The sequence below is a fragment of the Pelophylax lessonae genome (genome assembly GCF_965119305.1).
Source record: "Pelophylax lessonae genome assembly, chromosome: 4".
Lineage (NCBI taxonomy): Eukaryota > Metazoa > Chordata > Amphibia > Anura > Ranidae > Pelophylax > Pelophylax lessonae.
The window spans coordinates 603,083,984-603,106,039 of record NC_138771.1 but is presented as its reverse complement, the minus strand read 5'-3'; the positions used below and the strand labels follow the sequence as shown (position 1 = coordinate 603,106,039).

Below are 22,056 nucleotides of genomic sequence, written 5' to 3'. Positions count from 1 at the left end.
CAACACAACTGTTCATATATAATGACACATTTTCTTTGTTTGGTCAGCTGGTACAAGGCTTGCCTTTAGGCAAATATATCCCAAAGAACTCCGGGCGGGGACATATTTGCCCTTCCTGGCACAACTTGTTCCAGCACCGAGAACACTGCTGACAGCGGGAGCTCAGCACATTCTATATTCCCTGATGCCTTATTCTTTTACATAGAAAAGGGAGGGAACAGGCACTGGGAGATTTCAACATGTTTGTACATCTGTGTGTGCAATGAGCCCCTCTTACTGCCTGAGGCACTCCCTATTGCTCTTAAAGGGTAACTCCGCTTTTGTTGAGAAAAAACATTCCTCTCTGGGTGATCTCTGTACATTATAAGGATTTTAACACACTTTGTTGCAGATTCTTACCTTTTGTCATTCTCAAGAAATCATTGCTTGTTCCTCTGTGCCTCTGTGCTGAGTGGGTCAAATGGGAGGGGTTTCATAATTATCTATCAGCTGTGCAGCTGCAGGGCTTTAATTAGGAAAGCTGCTGGGCCTGCATTCCTTTAGACGTGTTCCTATTGGGAGTATCTCACCAAAAATGACATTTTTGTTGCAGGGGATGCCAGAAATCTGACTTGTATCTTAGTGCAGACTTCTGGGAAAATTGGTGAGCCAATCACACAAGCAGGAAATTATGTTTCTGGGGTGTGGTCAGTATACAGTATACAGAACACCTCCAGGCGGCCATATTGCATTGCATTTTAAGAAAATTAAAACAGCTGCAGATTGAAAAGGAAAGGTCATTTTTTATTAACATTCAATTACAATATGATTTGTGTCACAATTGTATACGCTTTATTGTTTTTTCTTTATTTGCTTTTTTTGTTTTCCCCACGAAAGTGGAGTTACCCTTTAAGACAGACATTCACCTCAGAGGTAAGGTCTGCTTATTTAAGCTGCCCTCCTCTCTCTCCCTAAGGGCTCATTCAAATGAGTGGCTGTGGTTTTACCGTCCCCTCACTGCCAGCCTAAAAAGGGCATTCAGCCGCACAGGGCTGTGCACATGCCATGGCCTTGCTTTGCAGCAATAGCAAAAATAAAATAGCCAGGGGTACCGCCTCCCAGGCATGGTTCATTCAAACCAATGGGGCCATGCTGCAATCCCTGCAATCATGTGCTATGGTACGGTAGTGCACCATCTTGATGGTTAAAACAGGCGGTGAGGTGGCTACATATCACCTCTTCACCACCTGTCAAATTCCCTCTGATAAGTGATCTACCATGGATCCTAGGCCTAGGATGACATTATCCTGAACCTAAGCAAGGATGACATGATCCTGCTTCTGGCCAGATTAGGGGGAATGCTGACTAGGCCAAATCTTATTACAAGGTTATCCTGCATTGTGCTGTGGTGTCTTCTTGGGAGATTTGGGCTAGAATCTGGCAGAAGGATGATGTCATCCCTGCGCTATGGATGTCAGGGAAAGGTGAGTATATTACCTAACTAGTTTTCTAATCATAGGTGCTTTTTAGTAGTTTTTAGAGAGGGGAATCAACTTTTATAAGCAGACATTGCCACTGTGTTGGAAGGTCAGCTTTAGGGAGATGATGTGCTTGAAAATGGGCTATCTTGCAAGCCACCTAAATAATAGTGCTGTACCAATGATTATTCATGCTAGTGGAATTAATAAGAAGAAATTAGAAATAGAGACATTTGCTCAATCAATAAACTGTTAGTCTGAAAGTAATATTCATGCTACCTGTAAAATCTGGTGGGCTGACATTTCTTGGATCAACACCAAGATCCCCCTACTGTAACTCTGGAATCTGCATCTGTCTACCTGAGAATTTTAACCTGGCACTTCACTGTTAGTTTTTTTTTTTTCCGTTCAGCCAGATTCCTCCATCCACACAAATGAGGTAGATAGAGGAATCCCCCCCCCCTCCCCATCCCATCAGTGTATGGCTAGCTATAGGTATTTCTGCCCAACTGTGTGTGTTTCAACTCCTTTGTGGGCTGAATATGAGAAAATCAATCCACGCTTAACAGTATGGAGGAATGTCCACTGCCAGCTCTTGTATTTACGAAGCTGCGGCACCAGCGGCTGCCTGAATACCAAAGCACTGGCTGCCATCTGATGTTATACAACCACTTTTCAGCCATTAAATTTGCACTTGGCTAAGTACATTTTTAAGGAAATGTTATTGAGTGGTGCTTGCAGGGCCACTTTTGAGCCATGGGGGGGGGATTATTAAGGGCAAATAGACAGTTGCACTCTGAAAGATCAGTTGCTTCAGAGCTTAGTAAATGAGCAGAAGCTCTGCTGATTTCCATTATCCAATTGCATGCAAGCAAAAATGCTGTTTTTTTTATTTTCCTTGATTGTGATTGGGGATTTTTTACCCCATTTACTAAGCTCTGGAGCAGTTGCACTTGCAGAGTGCAATTGCACTTTGCAAAGTGCACAGTCTATTTGCATTTAGCAAATCAACCCCTATGTCTTTAGTGTCTATGACTTCTACCCCCCTCATATTACATTACTGAATGGCCATACAACTTAGGCCCCTTTCACATGGGCGCCGTCCGTTAAGATCAGCAAAAGATCTGTGAACAGATAGAAACCAAAAAGAAGGAATATCACCTTTGTGAAGTGTGTTTACTTTTTCACTCCTGGAGCTTTAGGGCACATTCATTCTAGCAATTAGGGGCGGAAAAACCTCACAGTTTTTCCACCCCCCAACCCCTCTCCTTTAGCTGCAGAGGCAGCTGTGGGGGGTGAAACACAAGTTGTGGCAATGCTGCTTTGCTTCACAGCTGCGGCAGGTATTATACCCTCTGTTGTGTCCCATTCAAGTAAATAAGGCTGCTCTGCAACCATCCCACAACTGCATGCAATGCGCGCGCTAATGTGGAGTCTAAGGGGCTAAAGTAGGCAGTGAGGAGAAGATACAACGCCTCCTCACTGCCTGTCAAATGCTCTCTGAAGAACAATCTGAATGCGGATCGCTTTTCAGACAACAAAGCTAATGTGAATGAGCCCTTAGGGACCCATGTTAGTTTATGGACAGGCAACTGTAAATGGACATGTACCCGTTTACATCCTTTTACTCAGTGGCGGCTGGTGCTCCATGGGCCTGGGGGGGGGGGACTGGGGGGTCAGAAGGACCACACCATACCCCCCCCCTCCCCGACCACACCAGCTCCAGCCCCCCGGTCACTGGCTCACTCACCCTGGACTGGCAGGCGGCGGCTTCCCACTCAGTCTCCTCCGTGCGGGCTTTCCCTCCGTCTCCTCCCTCCTCCTTGGCCAATAGCATGGCTTCTTCTCTCCGACAAATCGGGAAACGGGTCTCAGGACCCGTTTCCTGATTGGCTAGGAGTAGAATCCGTGTAACAATAGCGAATATTCTTTCGCTATTGTCACACAACTGGGTGGGCTCAGGGCGCAGTGCTCTGCCCCCCAAGCCCACCCTTTTTTTGAAGCCTATTGGCTCTAATCACGTGTTTCGAAAAAAATGAAAAAAACCCCTTTGGAATCCATGCGTCCGGCACCCTGCATGTAGATTAGGGGGCCAGACGCATGGATAGGGGGCCAGCATGCCTGCGCCCCCCAATGGATGGGCCGCCACTGCTTTTTCCTCTGATTCATCACATTTAGGTATGAAAAAGTAGAAAAGGATGCAAGCCTTTCCGTTTTATTGTCCTAAGAGGACTCAGAGGTAATCAGATGTAAATGGACGCATCTGCCTGCCCATAGACTGACATTAAGCTTCTTTTCAGATCCGCCTGAAAAGCTGACAAGCATATCTGATCAGACCGCCTGTGTGAATGGGTCCCTACAAAGAGCAGAGCGCAAAAAGTGTACGTTGCCTCAATGGATTTTCTTTTTCCCTGGTTCAGATCTGCTCAGATGTAGGACAGAATGGACGCACACCTGTGCAAAAATTCAATCTCCCCCACATTTCCTGAAGAAAGCAAATCTTTTTACTGACTGCTCCTGAAATTGTAATGTCGTTATTTTACAAACAGTATCTAACAATACAAGATGTGAATGCCGGGAAAGTAGAGTAGCCAGCCATGAGAGCAGGATGGTAATTACCAATGTCAGACTAGAGAAAGAGAATGCTGAGGGGAAGAGAATATGTGAATGGAGCAGAGCGGGAGGGGTTAATTGATGAATAAACACCAGTACAGACGCACAATGGTCTTCTGTGTGAGAGCAGCTCTGCCCTCCTCTATATACCTATGTACACCTCCGAATACCTCCCCTCTGCCAGAGCAAACACACACCGGGTAAACTAACCAGAGGACAAAGGAGAGACAAATGTCACTTACAGGTGCAGGTTACTGTCCTCAGCTGAACCCCTGACTCACTGCATATGGAAAGCAGGCTCACGTTCCTTACCCCCTGCTACAGGGAGCTCCGTCCTCAACACTTTATTATTTCACCTAAGTCTTATTACAAATACTAATATTATTAACATAGAAACATCTTATTACAGTAACCCAGGTTCTGAGTGTCTTATTACCCCTGTAATATCTTATTACAGTAACCCAGCTCCTGAGTGTCTTATTACCCCAATAATATCTTATTAAAATAACCCAGCTCCCGAGTGTCCTATTACCCCTGTAATATCTCATTACAATAACCCAGCTCCTGAGTGTCCTATTACCCCTGTAATATCTTATTACAGTAACCCAGCTCCTGAGTGTCTTATTACCCCTGTAATATCTTATTACAGTAACCCAGCTCCTGAGTGTCTTATTACCCCTGTAATATCTTATTACAGTAACCCGGCTCCTGAGTGTCTTATTACCCCTGTAATATCTTATTACAGTAACCTGGCTCCTGAGTGTCTTATTACCCCTGTAATATCTTATTACAGTAACCCAGCTCCTGAGTGTCCTATTACCCCTGTAATATCTTATTACAGTAACCCAGCTCCTGAGTGTCTTATTACCCCTGTAATATCTTATTACAGTAACCCAGCTCCTGTGTGTCTTATTACCCCTGTAATATCTTATTACAGTAACCCAGCTCCTGAGTGTCTTATTACCCCTGTAATATCTTATTACAGTAACCCAGCTCCTGAGTGTCTTATTACCCCTGTAATATCTTATTACAGTAACCCAGCTCCTGAGTGTCCTATTACCCCTGTAATATCTTATTACAGTAACCCAGCTCCTGAGTATCTTATTACCCCTGTAATATCTTATTACAGTAACACAGCTCTTGAGTGTCTTATTACCCCTGTAATATCTTATTACAGTAACACAGCTCCTGACTATCTTATTACCCCTGTAATATCTTATTACAGTAACCCAGCTCCTGAGTGTCTTATTACCCCTGTAATATCTTATTACAGTAACCCAGCTCCTGAGTGTCTTATTACCCCTGTAATATCTTATTACAGTAACCCAGCTCCTGAGTGTCCTATTACCCCTGTAATATCTTATTACAGTAACCCAGCTCCTGAGTATCTTATTACCCCTGTAATATCTTATTACAGTAACACAGCTCTTGAGTGTCTTATTACCCCTGTAATATCTTATTACAGTAACACAGCTCCTGACTATCTTATTACCCCTGTAATATCTTATTACAGTAACCCAGCTCCTGAGTGTCTTATTACCCCTGTAATATCTTATTACAGTAACCCAGCTCCTGAGTGTCCTTTTACCCCAATAATATCTTATTACAGTAACCCAGCTCCTGAGTGTCTTTTTACCCCTGTAATTTCTTATTACAGCAACCCAGCTCCTGAGTGTCTTATTACCCCTTTAATATGGTATTACAATTTTATGTAATAGAAGAAATTATGTCTTGCGGGACACCATCTTTATGTGTGCATTTAAACATATTCCTCCTTAAAAAAATCAATAATAGCTGCAACATATGACATGTTCCTAAAATAATGAGCTGTGTAAACAGCTAACATAATACAAGTGCAAATATGCCTTCGTTTCGAATACAGCACATTTTCTATTTCCCCTCTGATGCAAACAGAAGTAAGTAGGGAATCATTCCTAAAAGCAGCCGTTTATTAGTTTTTCGGCAGGTTGGCTTTGAAAACAGCTGACAGTGGGTTCCAATATTTGGAGAAATATATTTACCAATGTGTAAGGGAATCTGTATTATTTTGTGCTGGGCATTGACTGCTGACATACAGGACATGTTAACCCCCCCCCTTCCTTTTTTTTCACATACACCTTCAGGGTCTCTCCTTTGCTCTGTCCCCCCCCCCCCTCCCCAGGAAGGAAGGTTTGCCAGAGTCCCCATACTCTGTCCCCAACGTCTGTTCGATCACAGATGTCTCCATGAGAGGAAATTCAGCTGCTCCCATGTTTATTTGGCAAGAGAAAAGTTGGAACGGAGAGCGTAAAAATAGGAGGGAGGAGAGGAGTCACTCCTTCACTGCCAGGGGGTCCCGGCAAAAACCAAAGGACACAATGGCATGTTGGGAAGAGAGCAAGCAGGAATGGAGTTATCCCGTGACACAGACAGTCTGTCCCTCCTACCGCATGGTGACACAGACAGAGGAGGGTAGTCTGACCATGGCAGGGGCCTCCGTTGTTTTGAAACAGAGAGAAGGGACACCACTTTCATATACGCAGTACATTGCTCAGTCCCATGAGACAACCCCATACATCCTTTTAGATGCCAAATTCAGTTTCCTAGTAACAGCATAACAAATGCAGTCCGTCAGCATTGTGAACACAAAATGACCTAGGACATAGCCAGAGGATCTCCTTTAAAGGAAAGCTTTACCCAGTCGTAGACATGAGGTGATCATCTACTACCCCTGCAAATTATAGTTCAATTTTGATCATATTTGTACATCTGTGGCCTACCTACAAAATCTGCAGAGACTCCCTGGCTGATCGTGGGGACATAATCTGATGTCTGACATGGATTTTCTTGGATGATCATTATTGTTCTCCTAGGACATGGCCAAGAACAACGGGGGCCAACTACTAGCCAAAATGTTATTGCAAGTATAAGTCAAAATCGTTCTACAGATCATTTTTATAGGTAACCTTAAGGCACCTTTCACAAGGGGTGGATCAGTTTTGACGGACTCCGCTTGCTCAGCGGGGGTCGCTCTGTTGTCCCCACTGAGCAGGCAGATGACAGGTCAGTCTGTGCATAGACGGACCTGTCCTGCTCTTCTCTATGGGGAGATCAGATAAAAATGGACAGCCTGTCAGTTTTCATCCGATCCCATCAAACCCGCTGGACAGATGTCAAACGTATCGCTATATGTCTTTTTTCAGTGGATCTTGTCGGTTCAGATGCCAGACGGTGGGCGCTGACATCCGCCTCCCCATAGAGGTCAATAGGTGGCCTGATCGGGTCCACCTGAAAAATGGACAGGCGGACCGATCAGCCTTAACGTGCCAAAGTGGCCTAAGGCAGGGCTATGTAACCATTTTGTCCTAGTAAAGCTGTCAAAGTGTCATGTTCAGTGTGTCATTTGGTTTGTTCAAATATTTTTAAACAAACCCAATAAAATTAACACCATATATAATAAAATTGGGTCCCCCCCCCCCCCAAATTCTCCATCTGTTCAGGGCTTAATTGACACTTCAACCGTTTCTGCCTTCAGGTATCACAGGGCAGTGCCGGGACAAGGTCATCCAGCGCCCAAGTCAAAGATGCCAAACTGTGCCCCCCCCCTCCCCTGTTCATGTTGTGCAAGCTTAGGGGATTTTACGCTCCACAGTTACCAGCTTGTCAAAATCACCGCCACTGTCACTACTCCTGTCAGCTTTGTAACAGAAGGAAGGCATTCTCATCCCTACAGTAAACCATTGTGCCCAGGGCAGCCTCCCCTCTCACCCACCCCTTGTCTCGGCCCTGCCAGGCTGCCACAGGGGGACTAGCACTGACGCAGAAACTTTAAGGGTCATTAAGGCACCCACAGTAGGCAATGGCTTGTGATTGATCCATCTGGATAATCAGACACTAAGATTAATGTGAATGGTCAGGTGGTAGCTCAGTTGCATTGGAATCATTCAGAGAAAGAATTTCCACTTATGTATGTAAATATCTTTTTATTAATAGCACAAGCTCTAATCTTAGTGTCTGATTATCCAGATGGACCAATCACAGACATTATTGAAAATATTCAGTTTCTTATGGGCTCATGTCAGTGGACATGGTTCTCCTGCAGTTGACGTGCATTTGGAAAGCATGGGAAACACAGGTCATCATCAAAATCCCTTTGACTTCCACTGAGCAGTACACATGGCAGTTCAGAGGCGGCATTTGATCTACATTGTTTTGTGCTGGGTTATCTTAGATACAGCATGTCCTATTCAGGTGCGTTTGAACTGCAGTCAAAGCAAGTCTTAACAAACGCTACATTTTACATTCAAACATATGCGCTTGTGTTCAAACAGCCCACAACCCTAACAAATGTTTTCTGTGGCATTGAGTGGCCAAGATTAAATCTCAAACACAATGGCTCTGGCCATATTAGAAGTGTTATTTTGTTTTTTTTTTTTATACATTTTTTTTTATACATATACATATACATATATATATATATATATATATATATATATATATATATATATATATATATATTGTATATATATATTTTTTTTTTTTTTAAGAAACTTTTTTGGAAAACCAGTCATTTCTGCTATAAGAAACTTTTATAATTCTGCTAATAATATTTGATATTGTATCACTTGCAGTCATATAACATTTGCAAGCACATGTAATGGAGAGCTTGTGAACGGCCTCATTTTGGAGACTAGGCTTTAAAAAAAATAGGCGTTCCTTTCGCACGTTATTGAAAATTTGGGCTTTTATGTAATTGTAGAGGATAAATATGTAGCAACCAATCAGATATCATGCTGTTGTCACGTTGATGACACCAGTATTGGTTGCTCTGCTCTTTTTTATATCTCTGTTTCTTGCACCCTGTTAGCAAAGGCAGTCGGATATCTTGACAAAGGGAAGTTGCTGCCAAAAACTAAGAGTAAATCGACACTCAGGGAAGCATTTGTCAGTTAAATAGAAACTTTGACAAAGAAAAATGCCTGTGAGATTGGGCTCTTATAGAAGCAGGCATTTGCCTGACTCATGCATTCATTTTTTGGGGGAAGTAAAGTTAGCCTATTAACTAAGTTGCTGCCCCGGGACTTACGGGCTTAATCATGCAGGGGTTTTGCTTTGTGACCCTTTGAAACAGTTGCACAAATTTTCTTTGCCAGTCACGCAGCAAGATGTTAATGAACCTAATTTAGCTCCCCTTTATTCGTTTTTGAGTATAAAAATTTCAAGAAAAAATTGGATATTGTCAGTTAAGTTGAATGAACACAAATTTTACATCTACTCCTAACTGCCATTTATCTAGTTATTTTGTTCTAATCTTTACATGCACAGTATACAACTGGTGAAATCACCAGTACTGAAAGGATTTCTTTAAGACCAATGCTGGCCATACACATGGCAATTTTGCTAGCTTTCCATCAACTCTCTTTTGAAAAAACATTCACATGGAACACCACGGTCCATGTATACCATTACCTGGTCTCAGATCATTGAACGTTAAATAATTAAAGCCACCAAAGTTCCAATTTTGATCACAAGTTTGGTTGCTTAAAGTGGGAAAAGTGATTAAAAATGTATTTGGTAGATCAGTGTAAGCCATTCATTTACATACCTGCCATGTATAGGCTGAGTGTTAAGCAGGCTACATTCTGTACATTCTTACAATATTTCCAGCAGACTAGTACATTTAACGTGTATGTTGTTTTACAAGGTAGGGTTTATATTTCACACTTTAGCAATGGCATGTTCTACCTTGCTGCTATACCATGCCATGTAGCGGGAAACAGATGTCATGTCAGCAAGAGATAGAGGATAGGTTGGTTCCCCTTTGCGCTACTTCTTGCGGCTAAGTTTAAAGAGTTTGTGGATGGCAAGATGCGGGTCAGTTTCCAAGAAGAAACCTCCTGCATCCACCTGACAGCCAGAAAATGACATCAGACACAAAACTTGACCTTCACACTATTCCTTGTTTATGCTAACCTATTGTGCGCTGATCAATAACTAAATGGTATATATTTTGATTATTACCAACAAAAATTAATTCATAACTGAGTAATATATCACTTTTATTTTAACAGCAGAAAAAAGTAAGAATTGAACTTTATTACTCTACACTCTAAAACAGAAATTCCCTAAAATTCCCCTTAATTAAAAAAAAAAAAAGAAGCAAAGGCTTTGTTTGCTTTACAGGCCCAATATATACGTTTCTAAGGAAAAAATGTATTTACCTATCAATTTCACGATCCAGGTTTGAAAAATAAATCATCAAAGCTAAATAGTTACCATGGACAATGTTACTATTAGTTTACTTTTCATATATGTATAGTTTTAAGTATGTGGTCTATTTTTCTGTCTTGTAACTGACAGGTTAACAGTACAGAAAATGCTGAATATTTTAAAATAAGTAATACTGACCTATCATTTTCAGCTGTTGAGATTCAGGACATGAATTAATTTACCATAGATAAAAACATTTACTGCAGCTGGTGTTAATGTGGCAGCTTCCCATATTCTGAAAAGTGAAGTTGAGACACATCTATGTTATGTGGAGTTTGCTCTTACTATCACAGGGTGACACCACCCAAGGGTAGCTATGTGATATGGAGTCTGTCCCTCCTACCACAGGCTGACACAGACAGTAGGGAACTATGTGCATGGAAAACCAACAGTGGCCATTTTAGCTCTGAGGAAGTGGGTTTTCCCTCGAAACGTGTAAGCCAGGTTATTGTGGATGCCATCACGCCATCCAGCAGTATAGAAGTGTCCTGGAGGCGATTGGTTCCTATTTTCTACATGCATTTATACACCTTACATTTGTGAGTATAATGTATGCCACCTATTTGGATTTTAATAAACTTTTTTAGTGGTAATGCACAAGGTCGGTGCACCCTTCTCTTGTTGTCTTTCAGTGTTTTTGAATACCCTCGGTCCTGAGGAGGCAGCAAGACTGTCTATTTCTGTGCTAAAAAGACCATTCAGACCACTCACCTTCCTGCATACCATTTGAGTGCAGGAGAGATACTGTTTTTGTAACTATGTGCATGGAGCCTGTCCCTCCCACTACAGTATGACACCACCCAGGAGGAGCTGTGTGACATGAAATCTGTCCCTTCCATCACAGGGTGACACAAACAGGAGGAGCTATGAGATATTTGGGGGTGGATTTACTAAAGACAAATAGACTATGCACTTTGAAAAGTGTAGTTGCTGCAATGCTTAGTAAATGAGGTAAGGCTTCACTTTTCAAAGAGTACCCAATCAAGTGCAAGGAAAATTAAAAAAAAACAGTATTTTGGCTAACACCTGATTGGATGATGGTAGAAGGTATGTGACATGGGTTCTGTCACTTCCATCACAGGGTGACACAGACAGGAGGGGCTATGCGACATGGAGTCAGACCCTCCCACTACAGGGTCACACAGACAGGAGGAGTTATGTGACATGGGGTCTGTCCATCCCACCACAGGGTGACACCACCTAGGAGGAGCTATGTGGCATGGAATATGTCCCTCCCAACACAGGGTGACACAGGTGGTAGAAGCTATGGGATATGGGACCAGTCCCTTCCATTACAGGGTAACAAAGAAAGTAAGGAACTATGTGACATGGAGTCTGTCCCTCCCACAACAGAATGACACCATCCAGGAGGAGTTATGTGACATGGGGTCTGTCCATCCCAACACAGGGTGACACAGAAGGTAGAATCTATGGGATATGGGACCAGTCCCTTCCATTACAGGGTAACAAAGAAAGTAGGGAACTATGTTACATGGAGTCTGTCCCTCCCACAACAGGATGACACCATCCAGGAGGAGTTATGTGACAAGGAGTGAGACCCTCCCACTACTGGTTGAACAAAGAGGAGAAGCGATGTAACATGGAATATATCCCCCCCTCCCCCCATCAACGGCTGACAGAGATACTAAGCTTGCCAGGGGGCAAGAAATGATGGGACAGATTCTACAGGTTCTGTAACACTCTGCATAATTTGCTAGCCTTACAAAAATATGGGTAGCAAATAAAAGGTAATTGGATTGCATTGTGTTACATGTCCCACAATAATGACTTTAAAATTATATATTGAAGAAAAAAAAATGTACCCTAGCAGAGGGCCCCCCTCCCCACTGCAATGAGGATGCAGGGGATGATGAATATGATTATTTACTTACTTTATTCCTCGCTTCCTCAGCAGTCGGCACTCTCGTTCACTGCCTGATACTCCTAAGTTGTGGGCGGGCCCTTGGCATCCTCCCGTATGATGCAGGACTGCTGGTCCTGCATTGTACAGGATGACATCAGAGAACTGCTACTGGAGCTATGCTGCAGGAGCAAGGAATAGAGTAAGTATATCACCCTATGCATTATCCCCTTAGCTAAACTAGTGGGAAAAGGGATCCACCACAGGGAGAAATCTTTTCCTTCTCTGGAGGTTAGCTTTAAAGAAACATTCACACCTTGACATTTTTATTTACATTTCATAAGCATTTTTATTGCCGTATCTTTTAGTATATTCTTGATGTACTTCCCATTTGCTGCATTTTTAAAGGAAACAGAAAGTGAACAGAGGTTCAATTTTTTTTTTTTTTGTCTAGCGACATGCATTTACATATTATGTCCATGTCATTTATATGTGTTTGCTTCTATATTGTGTTCTTTTTCAAAGAAAACATACTTAGCGAAGATGAGAATTGTGCTATTCATACATAACTCACCGTTTGTCCTAAATGTCCAATGTGTCAGTTCATGGACCCTCAAAGTTATATCAAGTGAAGCTTTAATATGGATTTCAAAAAGGTGATTGCGTATGGAATGAATAGTACTTGAATTGAATTAATATTATGGCACTTTTCCACTGCAAGTACCGGCTCGGCTCTACTCGGCCCTGCTTGACCCCGCTTGGCCCGGTTTGCTTTTCCACTGCTGGTACAGCATGGTACGGTGTTGGAACGGTTCAGTACGGTACGGTATGGTTTGCTTTTCCACTGAAGTAGTACTAAAGTTAAGTGGGTGGGATAACAACTGGGTGGGTGGGATTCTCTGACCAATCACTGGCTAGTAGTGACTGCATGCAAAGGATTGTGGGATATGGTACCGGGTATGGTACCTCTTGGAACCACAATCGAGGTGGAACTGTTTTTGAGAGCCGTACCGTTCGGTTCCATGCAGTGGAAAAGCGCTGCCGTACCGTACCGTACCGAACCGTTCCTACACTATACCATGCGGTACCAGCAGTGGAAAAGCACAAAAGCGAGCCGAACCGTTCGGTTCCATGTAGTGGAAAAGCGCCATTATATAGTTGCTCCTCAACATTTTAAACAGCTCCTCCATTTTCTTTTTGCATAATTGCACTTTTGTGAGCCTAGGCCCAGGCACCACAGTAACATTGGAAAGAAAAAATACAGTGGGCGCACCAACCTAGCGCATTACTTTAAAAACTGTTTATTGTTAAAAACATGTATACATCATACTCACAAAATAGATGGAACATAGGCACAAATTGAGATAGTGAGTCCACCAAGGAGGTCCACCGGGCATGGTATGCAGGTACAGACCGTGTTGAGATGTGTAACCTCTAAGTTCCAGTTTCCACATCTCAACACGGTCTGTACCTGCATACCATGCCCAGTGGACCTCCTTGGTGGACTCACTATCTCAATTTGTGCCTATGTTCCATCTATTTTGTGAGTATGATGTATACATGTTTTTAACAATAAACAGTTTTTAGGGTAATGCGCTAGGTTGGTGCGCCCTCTGTATTTTTTCTTTCCAGTTCTCTTTGTGGTTTCCCCAACCATCTATGAGTGGCAGCACAGCAGGACGACGACAATACCAGCTAAGGTCGTGTCCAGCGATCCAAGTCGCATGAACAACCCCTCAAACGCAGGAGCATTTCTTTTCTTTACCACAGTAACATTGTTGTGCTGATGTCACCACGTCTGATATGCTGATGTCATAGTAGACACACATATTGTGCCCATAGCTTTGTAGTGGGGGGTACCAGGAGCCTGTCTAGATACAGTAATAACCTCAACATTTTTGCAATATCCTATTTGTGAAAATCCTACATGTTGCTACATTGACAAACACACACTTATTATCTTTACAGTTCTGTTCGTGAACTCGGTGAATGTTTCATCAGTGCAGAAAGTAATTGTGAATGGCATGTCATATGTGGCAGGTCATAGGTCAGGTCCTCCTCCATATGGGCTCTGACCTTCCTCACACTTCCAACCAGAACACGCAGTTGTGCTTTCACCACAGGATTCATTCGTTCCCTGGCCAAAATCAGCACCGGCTTTGTTGTTCACTGATCTATTAACACAGTCACTTGCTATAAAGCTTTTCTTTTTTCTATTTTTTTTCTGATTAATGGAAGCAGAAAACTTCCAGGGCACTCATTTTCTCTATGATATCTCCTGTCTACCCACTCTACTGTATGCCATAACTATTTTAATCACATGCCCATAAGATCTTTCAACTGTGCCAGTTTTATGGGTGTCCCTTTGTTTATTAGAGCGTAAGCTCTGCGGGAGAGTGTGATGAATTAATGATTCCAGCTTTAGCTGTTTTTCTGTCTTCTATACAATAATGGAAATGCTTGTTGGAGAACGCTACCTAATTTTCACCTCTAACAGCATTTGATTCATTATTTCTGTCTATTAGAGCGTGAGCTCTGCAGCCCCAAAATTCATGATATGAGTGTCTTCCTAATGAAAATAGGAGAACTCCTTGAGTTTCTTCATACTCCTGTATACTGTACTAAGTCACTATATACATATTGGCTATATCCAGCTCTTTTTTCTTATTGTATGTGAGCGCACTTTAAGTACTAGATATTTACAGTCCTTACAGTCTAATACTGCTGTCTTTATAATAAAATAATTTGTTTAATAAGCAATATAAAATATTAATACTTTCATAAATAGATAGATAGATAGATAGATAGATAGATAGATAGATAGATAGATAGATAGATAGATAGATAGATAGATAGATAGATAAATAAAATATACACAGCGTATTGCTGAATGTAAAAATCAGGTTTTTGCTTAAATTTGTAATTTTGATAAATTGTTATTTCTTGCTATGCCTGCATTCCATCAGTGCCAAAGTATGCCTGGAAAAAAGTTTGAACCAAGCTGGCTGGACATTATTTTAAGGAAGCAGGGAAAGTCAAATTAATGACTACAAAACAAGCAGTAAAAACAATATAAATACACATATATCTGGCTTCACAGACATAATTGTAAAGTTGTATTTTTTTTAACTTCATTAACGTTTTTGCATACATATTTTAGGCAGATTTATAGTTATACGTCATATATTTGTCATTGGTTTTCAAAATAAAATTCCTGTAATTAAAATCAAGCTATAGATGAATATAAAAAAAAATATACACATCATTCAGTTTGTTTTTTATAACAATAAAACAATATAACAATAAAAACGTTTTTTTTTTTATTAGTGTCTCTCATAATTTATTCCTGCATTCCTTGCTTTGTGGTTTCCCATTATGGAAATTGTTTAGACCTTATTAAAATAATTCTCAATTTAAATGATAAAATAATCCTCATGATAAATGATTTTTGTTATTACGCGTGTATATAAATGTACTGATCACATCTTCGATCTCTTTTACCCAAAATGAAAATTTAAACACAAACGTAAATTTTTGTGTTTAGAAATTGTGGTATTTGTTATGTCAGTATGTTTCCTATTTTTCCTGTTACCTCCAAACCTTGTTTATTTTCAAGGAAACTTTTTTAAAAATTGGTATCCTTAAAAATGACCTATTCACAAAATAAAGAAGCACAGCCATCAGTCTGAAAATGGAATAGTTAAAAAATATTAATTTTTGTTTTTTCTTTTATAATCTCTGTGTGACTAAAGGCAAACCAGACTTGACAGTGCTCAATGAAGTTTAGGCCCCAAAAGCCTAACAGGATGTACATCGTTACCCATATACAGATAAAGGCCACTGCATTATTTGGCTATAAGTAATTTGGTGTAATGAGAACATATTTTATATTATATACTTATTTATTTTTATTTAAAAAAAAAAAAATATATATATATATATATATATATATATATATATATATATATATATATATATATATATATATATAACTAATGTATTGTAGTTATGTCTATTGCCTCAGTTTTTTTCTGTAATATCTTAACATAGATTTTCATTACATTGGATCAATGTCAACTTGGATTTGATAGTGAAAAAGGTCTTAAACCTAAAAACAGCTATGGTGAAATGAGTGTGCGTGTAGACAGTGATGCAAGGCCAAGACTTACCAGGCGTGTGGACGAAAAAGGCCAGGTAGAGGTCCAGCTCTTTGATGGACACCCCAATGTGGTGAGGCTGTACGCACAGCCCTGGGTTTGAGCATTGGGGCGACTTATAGAGACGTTCCCCATCTGTGCTCTCCAGCGGAATCCCCTTAAACAGGATGACCATCACCAGGTCCAGCCTCCACACCTTATCTGCTTGGCGGAGGCAGTCAATCCTCCGAATTTTGCCCTTCTGATCTGGATTGGAGAGGACACAACACGGAGGTTTCTTCCCGGTGATGGTCAGGACAAAGTCCTCTCGGAACTCTGGCCGGATGTCTTTCCTCAGCTTGGCCAAGAGCCGTGACGCCCACTTCTGCTTGATCTCAGGCTTCTCCCCTAATAACTCGTCCTTCACCGCCCTCTCCTCGTCCTTTGACATCCGCTTCTCGTGCTTCTTAAAGTATTTGCGCTTCCTTGCTTGGAGATTGAACCATGTGTATGAGAATGCACGCACATGGGGAAGAAGAGCTTCGATGAAGGGGTGAAATTCATCCTGAAAGACAATAAATAAATAAATAAGCTAACAGTCCAACAAAAGTTATTTTTGCATATGTAATAAATTTGTCATTTGTTTAAACTTATTAAGTTAATGTTAAACACTTTTTTTTTTTTTATCTAATCCAATTTTCATGCAAATTATTTAAAAGTCATAACATTAGAAAAATATTATACTTGATTTTTTTTTTTTTTTTTTTTTCAACGGTGTTGGGAAAAAAACAAAGCTTGAAGTTGTAAATATGAAGTTTTGACGACATGACATGAATAGAGTGAAAAAGGGGAAAGGTTTACCATCTCTTGGTGTCATATCGAAGTCCTGTCGGTATTTAAAAGCATCCAGATTCGGAGCTCATCAGAATTGCAATGAGAGAGAGAAAGGGAGAACACGAAGCCGATTGATAAATAAAAAAATTTAAATATAGAAGGGGTGAAAAAAGGGACAAAGCATACAACCGCAGACAAATCTATGCCTAATCTTGTACAGAATATGTCCTGTTCCTAAATGTGTGGACGCGGAAGGGACACAACTGTAAAAAAAAAGATGTAAATGAAGACAGCAGAAGATGGCAATATCTCAGAAAGTTATTAACGCGCAAAGGCCTCAAATGAATGGATAGGTAATTCCAAGTGCTGGAGAAACAACGGAGGGAACTTAATTGTTCTCCGCAAAACGGATGGAATATGGAAGGAAAAAATAAAAAATAAAATTTCTTAGTACATTAGAATACTACAGATGGATTAAAAAAAACTGACAAAAGCAAAATGAAAGGAAGGGAAAAAATGTATGATAAACCAAAAAAGTAATGTTTTTTTTTGTTTTTTTTTCGAGAAGGAGATTTGGAGCAAAAGAGAAGGCTGTTTTTTTTTCTATCCGCTTAAACTCTCTCTCTTTCTCTCTCTCGTTCCCCCTCTCTCCTGCTTTCACTCTCCGTGCTGAATTGGTGGCCAGCATCGATGCCAGGGAAAAGAGAGAGGAAAAAAAAAAGAGAGAGAGAGACTGATTCGAACAGACCCACCTTTTTGGCAAAGTGAAATGAAGAAGCTAGCCAATAGCAGAGAAAAAGGGAGGGGAGAGTGAGTGAGAGAGAGAGAGAGAGAGAGAGAGAGGGAAGGGAGGAGGGAGGTGTAGAGCTAAAGAGAGGGAGAGAGCGTGAAAAAAATATTGAAGGCAGAAAAAAGGTTTTTGCCAAAACCGACAACTTAAAAAAAAAAAAAAAAATTGCATACGCGAAAGTTTGACGCTTTACTTTCTTGCAGCCGATGAGCCCGAGAGTTATTGGTTGTTGACTTTCTCTTCCGTCCTGTTATCTCTGCTATTATTTATTTTGGTTTCATTTTTAATTTTGATTTATTTTGCCACGCAGTTTTTGGCACAAGAATTAAAACATTCGCTCATGGCTGAGGATGGTGTGTGCGCGCGTGTGTGTATAAGTAGAGGGGGGAAGAGAGATGAAGCAGATGCCTGTTTGTTGTTTCCTTTATTTATTTTATTTTTTCATATTTTTTTATGAAAAAATATCAAAAACCCAGGCAGGGTAATCACCAAATACCTTGCTATTCCTCATCCAAAACTGAACAGAAAACCACCCTCTATTAATAGCGAAATTAAATATGAAATATCTCTTTCCCTTTTTCCTCCCTCTACTCCTTCACTCTGTCGCTCCTGTCTCGCTCCCTCGTTCTCTGCGGTTTTGCTGGCACTGCCCAATATATTCCAGCCAAGTCACACATTTTAAAGACGCTGCTTTTCAGAGTAAATTTCTCTCTCTCCTGTTTTCCCAGCTTTTTTTCATTTTCTCCGTACACTCTCTCTTCCTACTATCCCACACTAAGGATTTTAACCCTTATGGCGCAGGAGCCTACAGACGTATTTGTCCGAAACGACCTTCGTTCCTCTTCAGGTTTTCTTTTTTTTTTCTAGCCTTTAATCTTAGAAACCTATTTTTTATTTCCCATATCTTACTTTTTTTCCTGTATTTAAGCTACCTGTTATTTTTCCCTCTTTAACCTGACCTTTATTTATATATATTTCCTAATCTATTTTTTTTTTTTTATCTTAGTCCCCATCTTGCTATATATATTTTATATATATTTTTGACAAGCAAAAAATGCATTTTTTATCCTTTGCTTTTCTAAATAGCATATGAACTACATAGATTTTAAAGAGCATTTGTTTTAATTGGTAGTAACATTCTGCCTTTTCACTATGGTATTTATCCTGTTAAGTGTTGGTGGTGTTTTTTTCCTTTTTTTTTTTTTGTCTTTTTCCTTTCCCTTTTTTTGGACTTTTCCATTGTTTTTTGCTTTTTAAACTTATTTTATTGTGTCATAATGTGTAAGTTCTAGACTTACATTTTACCTTGGCTCTTTAGTATGTGTAAGTTCTAGACTTACATTTTACCTTGACTCTTAGTACGCCAATAAAAAACTACCTTTCACCCTCTTTTTGTTTATTTAGATTTTTACTTCCTACGGTGTTTTTTCAAACGCCATATTTTTTTTTACTTTATCTATCCTACAAGCCATTGACAGACTTTTCTGAAAGTATCTCAATTGGTCTCTTCATCTTTTTTTTTTTTCCCTTTGTTTGACGGTCTACAGATGTCTCTCTCGGGCTCTCTACTTCGGTTTATAAAGCACTTTTTCTTTTTTTTCTTTTTTTTTTAGATCTTTGCTTTTCTGCTCTTTCTTTTTAAAACCTATTTTTCATACTTATATGTTAGCTCTCTCAAAGTTTCTCCGCTTGTTCCACTCTGGAAAGTTTGGACGGAGCCTCTAATTTTCTCACATTCCACGCTGTTTACTATCAGTATGCAATTATCGTTCCATGCACTTTCTTTTTTTAACATATTTTATATATATTCATTTTTTTTTTTTGCTTATATTTTATTCCTCTATATTTATGTTCTTTAGTTTTCATTTTTTTTGGAGTTTAAATATTTTTACTTGCTTTGCTTTATTTCTTTTAGCAATCTACTGCAATCATTGCAACTATGAGAATTTAGTCGTTTTTTCACTTTTTACATTTTGTGGTTCTTTATTTCTCACTAGACCTTGACTATCTTGCATGCACGATACTTGTACATGTTGTCTGCCGCTTTTTATACTTTCATAAACTCACCCATTTGCAGTGTACACTTCTATTCCCAACTGTATTTTCTGGCAGATACTACGTCTTTAGGCTATATCTTTTTGCTAATAGATGACATAGACTAACATACCAAGTAAACGTTTCACACTTCTGTCACCTACTGTGCCTACCTTGTTGTAACAATGTGATATACATCTATCTACACCCTGCTATTTACCTTTTAGAGGAGAAGAATGCACTTTGAAATAATTAACTCAATTCTTCTGCTGGAAAATTGTTGTATGTTACTTGTAGAAAGTGAATATGTGCGTATATGTATACCTATCTCTCATTCTCTCTCTCTCTCTGTCTCTATATATATCTATATATACATACATATATATATATATATATATATATATATATATATATATATATATATATATATGTAATTATTATTATTATTATACAGGATTTACATAGCCAACAGTTTACGCAGATCTTATAATATAAATCATTACATAATACAAAAGACCATAGAAATACTTGGACAGCGTAATTTAAATATTCTTAATGTTCATTTTGCAGCATTCCATTACAATATACATGTGTTGTATATGTAACTGTATACAGAACACATAAAAAGTCACAATTATACTTCATTCTCGTTATATTTTGCAAAAGTTATTACAGAATGGTGCAGAAGTATGAAAAATCAATATCAGGAAACATTACGTTTAGAAGTTAGGTGATACATCTACAAGTTATTTAATACTTTTTAGTTACTGTAATATCTTATGCAGTCTATTAAATAGAGAGTACTTACTCTCTATTTTATAGACTGCATAAGTTGAATACAATAATTAAATATAAAATTTAGATAATGTGATGAACATAGGTATTTATGGTATTTAGACTTACACATTCATCAACATCTAATATATAATTTTATATATATATATATATATATATATATATATATATATATATATATATATAAGCTCTAACGAGCAGGGCCCTCTGATTCCTACTGTATTAAAGTGTATTGTATTTGTACTGTCTACCCTCAAGTTGTAAAGCGCTGCATAAACTGTCGGCGCTATATAAATCCTATATAATAATAATAATTATATATATATATATATATATATATATATATATATATATATGTATATGTATATATATATATATATATATATATATAATTTAAAACATCTACACAATAGTGGAAATACCATTATGGATAAAACAATGGAAAGGAAGATATATGGCCATTAATAAGTCTTAACCTTTAATTTGATAATTTGATATGTATATTTTATGCGAGTTACTTTATACAGATCTTACTTGTAGCTGACTCTATTAAATGTTGATTGTGTTGCTAATAAATACAGTTTTTTGGGTTTTTTTTAAAGGCTGTCCGTCCACTTATTATTCCGTCTGCTCATCAGATTATTAAATCATATATCTATCATCATATACAGTAAAGGCAATAAAATCATGCAATGCCAGATACACTGAAAGCATCTATTTATCTATTAGTCTATCTGTCAATCTGCTTGTATAAAATGGCTAGTGTGGAACTTGTAAGGGTGTTGATTAGTCTCCCCTGCATTGCGGTATTGATACTACAACAGGGTAAGGTAACCCACCTTCATTGATCTTACAGTTAAGATGGATTGGGCATAACAACAACCCATCATTATTAACTGCTTATAGAGATTCAACCTATTTTAAGAAAGGGAACAATTATTCCACTGTATAATGCCCGTCCAACAAAAAGAGAATTGGCGCTTGCAATTAAATGTACATACAGTTTGAAAATAAATCAAACTATGGTTTCCGTGCTAGTTTTGTGATTTATCATAGATCCTAACTGGGTGAGCCATAACTGTTCATCTGTAAAACGACGGTAACATTGTAAAATTGTTTTAACTATGTTCCTGAAGTCACGTATATGCTGCCTCCATGATTATATGCACATTTAAACAAACACCCAGATATGTAATGCAGACAAAAGAACGATAACTGAACTGTTAAAAAGGTTGGCCAAAGCATGCAGACCGTGAACCAAAGAAAATGCATGAATTATAGAAAATT

General features: G+C 39.2%; 1 protein-coding gene across 8 annotated transcripts in view; it reads right to left on the bottom strand.

Annotated features, from left to right (window-relative positions):
• Window positions 1-22,056, bottom strand: part of NFIX (nuclear factor I X) — a 293,070-nt gene that overhangs the window by 142,311 nt on the left and 128,703 nt on the right. For 7 of the 8 annotated variants that reach the window (XM_082255243.1, XM_082255245.1, XM_082255238.1 and 4 more), the window contains one exon: window positions 16,350-16,881. In XM_082255243.1, coding sequence (XP_082111369.1) covers window positions 16,350-16,881 — 532 coding nt within the window. Of the gene's footprint in view, window positions 1-16,349; window positions 16,882-17,177; window positions 17,842-22,056 lie in introns of those variants that run through there. The other variant, XM_082255241.1, reaches the window with a different exon arrangement.